The sequence below is a fragment of the Eulemur rufifrons genome, chromosome 6, assembly GCF_041146395.1.
Source record: "Eulemur rufifrons isolate Redbay chromosome 6, OSU_ERuf_1, whole genome shotgun sequence".
NCBI classification, from domain to species: domain Eukaryota; kingdom Metazoa; phylum Chordata; class Mammalia; order Primates; family Lemuridae; genus Eulemur; species Eulemur rufifrons.
The window spans coordinates 52672512-52685456 of record NC_090988.1 but is presented as its reverse complement, the minus strand read 5'-3'; the positions used below and the strand labels follow the sequence as shown (position 1 = coordinate 52685456).

At 38.3% G+C, this 12945-nt stretch overlaps 1 protein-coding gene across 4 annotated transcripts in view; it reads left to right on the top strand.

Moving 5' to 3' along the window:
* Nucleotides 1-12945, top strand: part of POLD3 (DNA polymerase delta 3, accessory subunit) — a 47782-nt gene that overhangs the window by 7311 nt on the left and 27526 nt on the right. For 3 of the 4 annotated variants that reach the window (XM_069469251.1, XM_069469250.1, XM_069469252.1), the window contains exons 3-5: nt 4060-4162; nt 9381-9420; nt 10664-10796. In XM_069469251.1, coding sequence (XP_069325352.1) covers nt 4060-4162; nt 9381-9420; nt 10664-10796 — 276 coding nt within the window. The remainder of the gene's footprint in view (nt 1-4059; nt 4163-9380; nt 9421-10663; nt 10797-12945) is intronic. The other variant, XM_069469253.1, reaches the window with a different exon arrangement.

Below are 12945 nucleotides of genomic sequence, written 5' to 3'. Positions count from 1 at the left end.
ATTTTAGGCTTTGTCATAAAATGGTAAACTTGACAGACAAGGTCCCTCCCCTTATTTGATTAAAACAAGGTAATTTCAGGCTGGGCACGATGGCTCACACCTGTAATCCCAGTACTTTGGGAGGCCAAGGTGGGAGGATCACTTGAGGCCAAGAGTTTGAGACCAGCCTGAGCAACATAGTGAGACTGTGTCTCTACAAAAAATAAAGAGTTTGCTTTGAGCTTCTTGTTAATAATAGAGAAGAGCTGCGGTTGATGTAGGGAGACAAATGCATAGAGGGCAATGACTGTGATGATATGGGCAAGACCAAGAGTTGTGGGATAAAGTCAGTGCGTTTGATCAGCAAGCTTGAGAGCATCTTGGGCATGGTACCTGCCTATTGTTTCTTCTATGGTCCAAACTAGCATAAATAATCCAAAACGTTAATGGATCTGTGTTACCTCATCTGTCCTTCTAACACAGTTGTTTTAGTGGAAGAAAACATTAGGAAGTAAGGTGGAGGAATCAACAAAAATGCTGAATAGGGCACATTTTTGACCTCAAGGAGCTTATAGTCTAGTGGGGATGAAAGATATATAAACTAAATAGTTAAAATACAGTATGGTAGGTGCTATAATAATAGATATGGGATAGGTTTAGTTAGAGCTTAGAAGGCAGGGATGCCCTGCTGGTCTGGTGGTGTTAGGTAAGGCTCCACATAAGAGGTGAAAATTGAGCAGCTGTCTTGATGAGGAATTAGGTGGATGAGGCCTGAGAAGAGCACTCCAGGCAGAAGGAGGGGCATATACAAAGGAACAAGGGGAACTGCAGAATGTTTCATAAGGTGCAAATAGTGTGGGTGTGAAGGGAATGGTCAGAGGTACAGGGCCCAGAACCACAGGGTCTTGCATGTTATTTTTAGGGATTTGAGGTTGATCCTTAGGGGATAGGGAGTTCCTGAAAATTTTGGAACAAGGCATAATACTCCAGACAAGAATAGTCAACTACATGTTCAATATCAACAATGACTAATAGGCACCACAAATTTAACATGCCCCAAAACCTAACTCCTGTTCCTCCCCTCAACACCTGCTTCTGCTTTTTCTCCCAGTGAACAACAGCTTCATTCTTTGAGTTGCTCAGCCCAATCATCCTTGACTCTTCTTTTCTTCACACCTCACAACAATATATTGGCAAGTCCTGTTGTTTCTCCCTTTAAAATATACTCAAAATTCATCTGCCATTCACTACTTCTACTGCTGCCACCCTAGTCTGAGCCACCATCATCTCTAGGCTGGATTATTGTAGTAGTCTCCTGACTGGTTTCCTTGTTTTCCTCCTTGCCCTTCTACATTATATTCTCCACATAGCAGCTAAGGATCCTTCTAAATGTGAGATCACATTAATTCTGCTCTAAACTTTCTAATGGCTTCCTTTCATAAAGTCATTACAGTGGCCACAAAGCCAGGTGTGGTACTCTGCGTGCGCGCGTGCTCCACCCCCCTCCCCTGCTCTGCTTCCTTATTCCACTCCAGCGTACTGGCCTCCTTTCTGTTCTTTGGACCTTGCTAACATTCTGGCCTCAGAACCTTTGCATTTGCTGTTCTCTCTGCTTGGAATATTCTTCCCTAAGATATCCACATTGGTGGTTCCCTCACTTTCTGCAGGGCTCTGCTAATGAGGCCTTCCCTAATCCCCTTATATAAAATAACAAGACTTCTTCTCAGGTGCTGTCTGTGCTCCTTACCTTACTTTATTTTTTTCCGATAGATTTAACTGCCATCTGCGATTAATATTGTTTATTGTTTGTCTCTCTTTTCTAGAATGTAAGCTCTAAAAAGATAGGAACTTTGACTGCTTTTTTCACTGCTCTGTCCCCAAGGCATAGAACATAAAGTACCATTCAATAAAGTATTGTTGACTGAATGACTTAATTTGTATTTTTAAAATTTCACTGTGGCAGCATCATGGATAAAGAAAGTAGAGGAGTAATTGATACTTGGAATTGAAATAGTCTAGTCAAGAGATTTGGAGAGTATGGAGTCAAGAATTCCTTGGGAGAGTTCAGATGCAGTAGCTCATGCCTGTAATCCTAGCACTTTGGGAAGCTGAGATGGGAGGATTACTTGAGGCTGTGAGTTTGAGACCAGCCAGAGCAAGAGCGAGACCTTGTCTCTACTAAAAGTAGAAAAATCAGCTGGGCATCATGACATACTCCTATAGTCCCAGCTACTTGGGAGGCAAAGGCAGAAGGAATGCTTGAGCCCAGGAGTTTGAGATTGCAGTGAGCTATGATGAGGCCACTGCACTCCAGCATGGACATCAGAGTGAGACCTTGCCTCAAAAAAAAAAAAAAAGAGAGAGAATTCCTTGGGAGATAAAGGCGACAAGACTTGGCAACTCAATGGGTAGGGAGAAGTGAAGGATAATGACTCCTAGATTTCTGGCTTGGGTGGTTTGAGCAGATGATGTTAGGGATAGATGAAGCCATGAGTGTGAATGAAATAGACTAAGGAGAGTATGTAGTAGGGTCCTGGTTTGCCCATCCTGGTTTGCCTAGGACTGTCAGTTTTGGCACTGCAAGTCGCACATCCCAGGAAACCCCTCAGACCCAGACAAATGAGATAGGTGTTCATTCTAATACACGGAGAGAAAAGATAGCTAAAGACAGAACACCAGCAGTTAAGGAAAGGGAGGAGGTAGAGAAGTCTGTGCAGGAAATGGAGCAGAGGTCATTAGAGAAGTAGCAGCAGACTCAGTGGGGCATGGAAGCCAAGAGAGGGAACACTTGAAGAAGACAGTGATCAACAGTGTAGGTTGAGTTTCTCTGGGGATTTTTGAGTTTCCAGCTGTCCTTGGCAGAAGTATATGTTATAGAGATTCAGTAAATGTTTCTTGAAATAAAAGACACAATTGATATGTCTGTTTTTTTTGTTGCTAAACTAAATTACTGATTGAGGAGAGCCAACTTTTGATAGTTGCTGGAGCATAGGGATAAAAATGAATTTGGAGATTTTACTAAAAGCAACATTATTTCTTCATTTAGTGTTTGGCTCTCAAGTTAATAAACATTCTGAATATTGGGCAGCATGAGTAAGCTGTCACATTCTGCAGTTCCAAACCAGCATTGAATCTGAGTAACTACAAAGTTGGAGTTTCAGAGCTGGACATTTGTGAGCATGTACATAGTAGTTCTTAATGTTTTGGCGTCATGAATTCTTTTGAGAATTTGTTGAAAACCCTGACCCATTTCCTCCCACCCTGCAAAATCACAGAAATATTTGCTGAAGCTTTGGGGCTGGAGGTTTATAGATGGCCACCAGAATCCCAGGTTAAGAGAATCACTAATCTAGTATATTTTATACCTCGAGATATTAGGAGACCTAGAAAAATTAGTTAACTTATCCAGGATCCCATAGACAGTGACTGAACTACTTTTTCTTTTCTTTCCTTTTTTTTTTTTTTTTTTAAGGGTGGGGTCTCACTCTGTCACCCAGGTTAGAGTGCAGTAGCAGGATCATAGCTCACTGCAGCCTTGTACTGCTGGCTCAGGCAGTCCTTCTGCCTCAGCTTCTCGAATAGCTAGGACTACAGGCACACACCATGCCTGGCTCATTTTTTTTTTTTTTTTCATTTTTAGAGACTGGGTCTCTCTGTGTTGCCCAGTCTGATCTTGAACTCCGGGCTCAAGTGATTCCCCCGCCTCAGCCTCCTGAGTCGTTGGGATTACACGCAAGAGCCACTACACCCAGCTGAACTTCTTGATTCAGTGTTCTATCCATTATATATCATTGCCATTGTTTTAATGCAGGTTCAGTCCCTCTTGGCCTTTTATTATTAATAGATTTATTTTATTTCAGTTGCTCTGCCACCTCAATTCAAATTAACTCTAATCCCCATGTCCTATCTAAAGTCCATCCTTTTTTTTAGCTCTCGATAGACCACGTAAAGATGCTGCTGTTTAGAAAATTTGATGGATTGTCAGATTTCATATATGTAACTTTTAAGTCATAAATTAAGAGTTGATGAGGTAAAAACTCTTACTAATGGCTTACTTTTGCCTTCTTTTCTTTGGAATAGGATGCTTTATGATTATGTTGAAAGGAAGCGAAAGGAAAATTCAGGAGCCCAGCTGCACGTCACCTATCTGGTATCCGGTAGTCTCATTCAGAATGGACATTCCGTAAGTTCTCAGAATCTTACAATGAGCTTAAATGGTTTTGAGTTATAAACAGTGTTACAACATAACACAGGAGAGAGAAAACAACCAATATTCAGTAGTATAGAAGTTTTAAAAGCTACTTGAAGTTGATGATTATTTTGGATTTTTAGACTAAATCTAAAACTGAGAAGTTTGGATAATATTATTGGCTATGATGCATAGACTATCATTATTACCCAGTTTCCTAGGCAACAAGATGTTAGAAGTCTGTTTCCTTCATTACCTGTACCTCTTTTTTCCTCTGAAAATGGTGGTTAATCTTTAGCCTATTTAAATTTTAAGCCACAAATACAAATGTTCACAAAATATAATTTTATTTTGTTGAACTGAACTTCATTTTAATTTTGAGCATTGATTTTGGTAAGCTTATGTCTAAGTGGCTGAAAGATAGGGGTTGTCGGCAGGGGCTGAGCTAATGGGGTGCATGAGCTGGGAACATCTTTATTCTGCATCTTCTTTTTTTTTTTTTTGAGACAGAGTCTTGCTTTGTTGCCCTGGCTAGAGTGAGTGCCGTGGCATCAGCCTGGCTCACAGCAACCTCAAACTCCTGGGCTTAAGCGATCCTACTGCCTCAGCCTCCCGAGTAGCTGGGACTACAGGCATGCGCCACCATGCCTGGCTAATTTTTTCTATATATATTTTAGTTGTCCATATAATTTCTTTCTATTTTTAGTAGAAACGGGGTCTCACTCTTGCTCAGGCTGGTCTCGAACTCCTGACCTTGAGCGATCCACCCACCTCGGCCTCCCAGAGTGCTAGGATTACAGGCGTGAGCCACCGCGCCCGGCCTGCATCTTCTTTTTATAGTCCCATCTGGCTGGCCATCCATCAACATGGTCACTGCTGTGTTTTCATCATCTTGACCATAAAGCTTTCTCAAGTGTGCTGACTTTCTTTTAGCTACTTCCACGTCCCTCTCAGGGGCTCAGGGATTATTTGGTGCCTTGGTAGGCACCAAAAGTTCTGCTGAGATATCTCATTTCTTGTCTTGCACCAGACTGAACCCTGGGAACTTTAATAATTCCCTCTCTATGGTTTCCTCCCAAAAGTAAGCCATACCTCCTCTGTTCTCACTTCTTTCAAACCTCCTATCTGAAGGTTCTTTTGTTTTTACCACCATGAGCACCATGGGACTTGGTCCAAAGATTAGGGCCCCTTCTCAGATCTACTAATGTATATTTTCCTCTTACCTTTGACTTTCCCTTGGAATCATAGGTTCAGAGCCCCGCTTTGTCAAAATATTGACTGGATTTTTTTTTAAGTGATAGAGCATGTAAGATTTTAAACTGGAATGTCAATTTAGTAATTTACAAGGAGAAACAAAACTGCTAAGGGGATCATACCCTTATATTCTCTAGCCAGTGTATTCTTTCCTGTTGGCAAGCTATTTTACAAGCCAAATGATAATCAAGATGTTTGAGGTGTAGAATCAGATGTCATTATATCTCTGAAACACAGAATTAAGCAGACCTGATTCAATTATGCTCAGAGATAAACCTGCCTCCAGAATTCTCTCCATGTATGGCTCTTGAATGGATACAGTTAAAGTTTACAGCTGAATGTCATATTTTCTTGTATTGCCAGGGTTAATTAACCTCATTCTTTATCTTTCTTTAGTTATGTCAACACCTTTAATCTAATTGTAGTCAAGTCTTTACCTGGGAATCATTGTGTTCCTTTAAAACAATGATTTGTATTCTTTTTTTGGTCACTGATCCCTTTGAGAATCTGAAAGAGAAATGCATATGTTGACATTCATAAAATTTTGAGAGCTCATAGATCTTCTGGGATAGGATCCAAAGTTAAGAATTTGTTTTAAGATAGTGTTGATTTTTACTCTAATTGCTGCATTATAATGGGCTCATAATTTGGGAACCTTAGATGGTTTTGTGGTTGGTCTTCAAAGTCCAGGGGATTCTTGGATGCAACTGAAAGTGCATTCAGATTGTGTTCCTCAGTGCATTTTTCTGAGATCAGTTTTCAAAATGATGTGTAACCTATAATCAGTTAAAAACTTCTAAGGCATAGCTTGCTTATAGAGGGCCTTCTATTTCTAAATTTAAGAGGGCATTTAAATTCTGCCTATCTTTTTTAAAGCAGCAGAATGCTTTTTCAAACAAAATCGTAATCAGAATCCTATATATACAATAACTTAAGAATGAGTTTGCTGTGGTTGAAGTGATTGTGAGGATTTTGGAATTCCCTAGACTTGTCCTCCGGATAGCCTCACTGGGAATCTCTTTGGAACTCTGTAGAATTAACTGACCAAGTGTGGATGCTTACCCGTGCTTTTTTTCCTTATATTCCTCCTAAGGAAAGGCAAATTTTTAAGCACAATATGGGGTTTTGTTATTCAAATTCTTCTAATTTCTTTTTAAAGTTTTAAGTGTTTCTAGAAAGAAAATCATTATAGCATCATAGGCTTTATGTGGGTTTTTAAAAAATATAAATTTTGGCTGGGCACAATGGCTCCTCCCTGTAATCCTAGCACTCTGGGAGGCTGAGGCAGGAGGATTGCTTAAAGCCAGGTGTTTGAGAGCCTGAGCAAGAGTGAGACCCTGTCTCTACCAAAAATTGAAAAATTAGCTGGGTGTGGTGATGTGTGCCTGTAGTTGTAGCTACTCGGGAGGCTGAGGCAGGAGAATCCCTTGAGCTCAGGAGTTTGCAGTTGCAGTGAGCTATGATGACGCCACTGCAGTCTGGCGTGGGCAACATGGCGAGATTCTGTCTGAGGAAAAAAAAAAAAAAAAAAATATATATATATATATATATATATAAAAATTTTATTTTTCCAATGATTGGGATTGTAAAAAATGTTTAACAATAGGCAGAAAGTGAAAGCCTCCTTCAAATCTCATCCCAGATATTCTTCCAGAGAATTTGAAAATTTCAAGGTAACATTTGGTTGATTATCTTTTTGTGATGTGAGGGGCTGTCAGCCTGACCTGTCCTTTATGAGTTCCCCATTAGCTTTTCATCTAAAGATTTTAGCTGTATTATTGCCTAAATCGTTAATTTACTAGAGGTTACAAAATAACGATGTTTTAATCCTTCTGTATTATTAGCTGGAGGCTTTCCTGTGAAGAATTTTCTCTGATCAACTAGCCATATTTTCCCTTACCTGCTAAAATGCTCAGGGCGCTTGCCCCTTGCTAGACTCTGGGTTTGTGGATGCTGAACTTACTCCTTGTGTCCACCTTACCAGGAATCCATTGAATCAAGGCTCCACTTTGGTCTGCATTGTTTTAGCACCAGTTGGCATTTTCACTCTGTTGTTTTTATGCATTTTCATATATCCCCTGAGGCAGCATTTAGCCACACTGAACTGTCTGGACTGTCCAAATTTTCTCAGGAGGTACAAATTGGTGTTTTGGGGGCTCTTACTACCAACCGGCATAGGTTTTGAGTGGTGAGTTCCTAATGCTCTGTAATTTTTATAATAAGCTCTCTAATTTTTAGTGTGCAGTTTTGCAGAACATGACATTTTTTTCTTCCCTTGAATAAACCAATGAAAATGACATTTTTAGGTATGCTTGTTTTGGTTTTTTTTTTTTTTTTTTAAGAGAAAACACATTATGAAAACATACTAATGTTCCCAGTTCAAATTTATGATTACACTTCTTTTTTAACTTCTTTGATTTTTATATTGCTCTTTTCTCTTACGTTGTAAATTTTGGTGGTTCCTAACATTAACATAAATATGTATTTACTTTAGCCAAATATATGAGGTTTAGAAAAGCAAAACCAATATTATTACTAATAATTTGATTACTGAAAATAGTTTAAGATTTCTTTGCAGTTTTTTGTCTGTAAGATATGTCCTGCTAAGGATGCACAGTCATCCTGTGTTTTAGAATCGCTTGAAATAATTCCCCACTGTGGGAAAGCCACCACCAATTCAATATCTAGTTATATTCAATTTGTTTTTCTATTTTGCTTTCAATAAAGGTTCCCACCTTTCCCTTACAGGTTTTAGTTTTGCCTTCTCTTTTGATTGTTTTTGTTGTTGTATATGTTTATAATATAAGCAAATACATATTCATATTACCTCCTTTCTTAGATAAAAGTTTTCAAACTGTACAACTTATTTTGCACTCTGCTTTTTTTTGCTTAACAGTAGATCCTGAACATCACTCCATAGCAATTACAGAAATATTCCTCATTCCTTACTATAGCCACACATAGTGCTACATTGATAGATATGCCTTAGCTCATTCAGCAATCCCTTATTGATAGTTATTTGGGTGATTTACAGTCTTTGGCTATTAAAGTAGGGTTGTAGTTAATAGTTCAGTGTATATGTGTTTTGTATATTTTTGCTAGTGTGTTTTAGGGTAATATTCCTAGAAGTAGGATTGCTCAAAGGGTAAATGTATATGTACCTTTGTTGGGTATTGCGAAATACCTCTCCATTTCCATTCTCACCACAATGTATGAGGGTGCCTGTTCCCACACAGCACATGTTATGTTTTTCAGGGCTATATGTATGTATTTTTCTGTGAACTGTCTGTTCGTTCATCTTGCCCATTTTTCTAAAGGGTGGTGAGTCTTTGTTTTCTTATTTTTAGAAGCTATATATTAACGCTTTATAATATAAGTTGCAGATATTTTTTCCACTTTATCATTTGTCTTTGTACTTTGCTTAAAGTTTCTTTTCACTCAAAAGTTGTTGATTTGTTAGTTTTTATGGGTTATTTCAATTATTTCTGGATTTTAAATTAAATTATATTTAGGAAACTCTCCCTCATTCTTAGGTTATAGAAGAATTTAATGTTTTCTTCTAGTGTATGTATGTTTTCATTTTTTACATTTAAATCTCTGACCCATTTAGAATTTATTCTGGTATATGGTGTGAAGGGCAGATCTAATTTTTATCTGGTTCCATGTGATTATGCAGTAATTCTCAATCACTCACTAAAAAGTCTTTTCCTCACATTGATTTCAGATGCTATATTTTTTAAATTGTAGTATTGAAATCTATATTATAATACTTTCCTTAACCTTATTGAAAAGTTTTAAAGTAAACAAATAAAAACTGAGTCTAATTTTATTAAATTGTAACATATATTTTAAGGAATAGCTAGTGTTTTCCTAATTTCACATCCAAACACAATTATATGTGAAACTTTAAAATTGCAAGTACTACTTTAAACACTAACGAAGTGTTATTTCCTTATAGTGCCACAAGGTTGCAGTAGTGAGAGAAGATAAATTGGAAGGTAAGAGTTTTAGTGATTTAGCAAGTTTTTCCTCTTATGGCATCAGTGTAGGTTCAATAAAAATCTGCCCCTAACATCTGCATATAATTTATTTAGCTACTAACTGAAGAGTACTATATTCCTTTTATTAGTAGTTTTTGAAACATGTTAAAATATGATACTGTATCTGCCTAACTTCCCATTTTTTAAGGCCAACAGCTGCTGCCATTTATAAAGCACTTTTATCACTGGATTACAAAACTTGTGACAGACATGCAAAACTATTATGAATACCATATGGGACACTTTCATCAACTGTAAAAAGACAGTAGTCTAAATATTGTGTTGTATTCCATAACGGTTTTTTTAGGAAGCAAATTAATGCTTTTCTAGAAGTCAGAAAGACTTCTAAATTAAATAACTTCTAAATTAAATTTGTGGACTATTTCAAGACTATTAATGCTACTGTTCTATTCTTTAAAAACGTAATTCAAAGGAATTTTATAACAGAGTCCTTGTGATTTTGGACCTATATCTCTACAAAACCTACACTGTTGTACTTTGTATATAAAGGCTCCTCCCAGTGTGTGGGGTGGGGTGGGGGTGTTTTCTTACCAAATTAACTCTAAAGTTTTCAGGGTGGTGGGGATGTCCACTTTTTTTCCCCCCTGAATTACCACAGTGATAGGCAAAGCAAGATTTCTTCATTCTATAGATACTTAACGATTGTCTACTGTGTATTAGGCACTGGGAACACAGAACAAGTTAGGCACAACCCCTTCCCTTGTGGAACCTAAAATTTGTTCTTGTGATGTTCTTTTGTGTTTTTCCTCTGCAGACTTAATAGAATTGCTTTCTCTAAACTAAAATTGAAATACATAAATGAGTCTTCTCAGTAGCTACTGATTCTTCTTTAATTATATGCTAGAGTGTAAGGTTCTTCCCTGACTGAAAAAAAAAAAAGAAAAAGATCATCATAGTCATCATCAATCATTAATTAATATTTACTAAGTGTCCACTAGATGAGTGATACCCTCACAGGTGCTGTACTTAGAAATGACTCACCACCACCTACCTTGTCATAATGTTCCCATTGCAGACAGAAGAGTTGATGTTATACTGTATATGTGGCTATTTGGCCTGTTAGAGTTTTTTGGACCACCACAGATTGCAAATGGTTTTAATGCAGAAGGGTTTCTTGTTAAAGTCCCCACATGCTATGAAGTTTGTGTATTAACAGACTACTTTTCCTGTTGACTTGTAGCAGTGAAGTCCAAGCTAGCTGTGACTGCCAGCATCCATGTGTACAGCATCCAGAAAGCCATGCTAAAGGACAGTGGGCCTCTGTTCAATACTGACTATGACATCCTTAAAAGCAACTTGCAGAACTGTAGCAAGTAAGCTCCTTAATGTTCCTTGTGGGCTTCTTTACGAATTGATTTTGTAAGATGTTTACACAGTGGCTGCCTCTTAAGAGTGAATGCCAAGTCTAGTAAAACCCCATTTATCTTGCAGTAAGACACATGCCTGGTTTTATTAGTACATCATAAGGTGAAAAATAGCAGCCACAACCCATATTGAAAACCTCAGTGGACTACCCATAAATCTATTTCTCATATATTTATCCTGTCACTGCCACCAGTAATGTTTGTTGTGCCCCCTCTAACTCCCTTACTCCAGTCCCTGCCTTTCTAAATCCTACCCATCCTTCAAGAACCAGTTCAGATATTGTCCTTCTAAAAACTATTCCTAATTTGATATCCCTCTGCTTTCCATCCAAAAGCAACTTTTTCTTGAGCCTCCATAACCAGGATCAGATCTTGTAAATCTTTTGTGTCCTTCACAGCATAGGGAGATAATGGCATATAATGCATACACATTTTGGAAATTGATGGTCAAAGTCTTCAGTCATGGCTTTGTTGCTTAGTAGCCCAATGACTTTGGACAGATTCCTTAAACTCTTTGAACTTTGGTTTCTTCATCCTTGAATTAGATGTAATAATGCCTACTTTGTGGGGTTTTATTCAGTTTCTCAAACATATATTAAATACTTACTATTTTGACAGGTACTAAGCAAGATAATTTGAATTCAATATCTGATGAGTACCTATGGCATGTCACACACTGCAGAATGAATATGGCCCAGTACCTGCTCATGGAACTGATGGTCTGATGGGAGTAATGGTGTAGGAAGATGTTTGAAGAGGCTTTACGCACATTTGGATGGGTAGAGTGAGGGGGCGAGACAGAGAAATCTTGAAGGTTATGACATACAAGTTGAAGCCTGAAAGCCCAATAGAAATAGCTAGGCAAAGGAGAAATGGGAGAGTAAGGACAGAGCTAAGAGAGAATACATAATACTGTGCAGAACCATAATAATTTTCTATGGCTGGAACTTAGAGTGAGAGGAAATAATTAGATAGAAGACTGAAGAGGCCAACTAGGATAAGAAGTTAAGACTTTTTTATTCTGAGGGCACTGAGGAGCCACTAAAGATTTTTAAGCAGATCAGGTGAAGTGATCAGAATTAAATTTTAGAAAGATCACTGACTGTGATGTTGAAGATAGAACAGAAGGGAATAATCTGGAGGCAGTGTCATCAGGGAGGAGAAATATTGCAATGATCCAGGGTGGAGACAGCAGTTACCTGAAGTAAAGTAGTGTAGTGGTGTTGGGGATGGAGAGGGATGAAGGTTACAGAGTCACAACCATCAAAAACCTCAATGTGTTGTAGTGGTTGGAGGGTGCCTGTTAAAAGGAGGATACCCATGTTTCTGGCTTGGACACGTGAGCACTAAGAAAGGGAATATAAGAGGCTTTGGGAGAGAGGGAAAAATGATAAACTGGGTTTTGGACATACCGAGTTTGAGAAGCCTGTGGGAAGTCCAACTGGGGATGTCCATTACGATAGGTGAGTCTAGAGCTAAGGAGAGAAATCTAGGGTGAAGGTATAGAGGTTTTGGAATCAGAGAGAATACGTAAGTAACTGGGCCATAGCAGTAGATACAGTCATGCAGAGAGAATGTATAGAATAAAAGAATGGCAGAAAATAAAACTCTAAGCCACAGTTACTAGCTGTGTGACCTTTGGGCAAGTTATTTAACCTCTGTGCTTCAATTTCCTTATCAGTAAAGCTAATAATAGTACTAACCTTTCAGCATTGTAGAAGATTAAGTGGCTTAATATATGTTAAGTACTTAGAATAGCACTTAGCACATAGTAACCACTATTTAATAATAGCTTTAAAAAAGGGAAGGACAGGAAAAGAGGGGCCCCTAGGGAGAAGCCAGAGATAAGAGTAAAATCACAAGAGTATATGGGGTTCCAGAAGCTAAGGGAAGAGTTTCAGGAAGGAGGGATTGGTCAACCATGTGAAACATTGCTGAGAAGCCTAGTAAGATTAGAACTGTATGATGGCCTTGGTAGGAGCATTTTCAGTGGAGTAACCAGATTCTGGTCAGCTGAGTAAATGGGGACACGAGGAAGTGAGACAGCGAATATGTGTAACTCTTTCCAGAAAATTTGACTGTAAATTGGAAGGAAAAG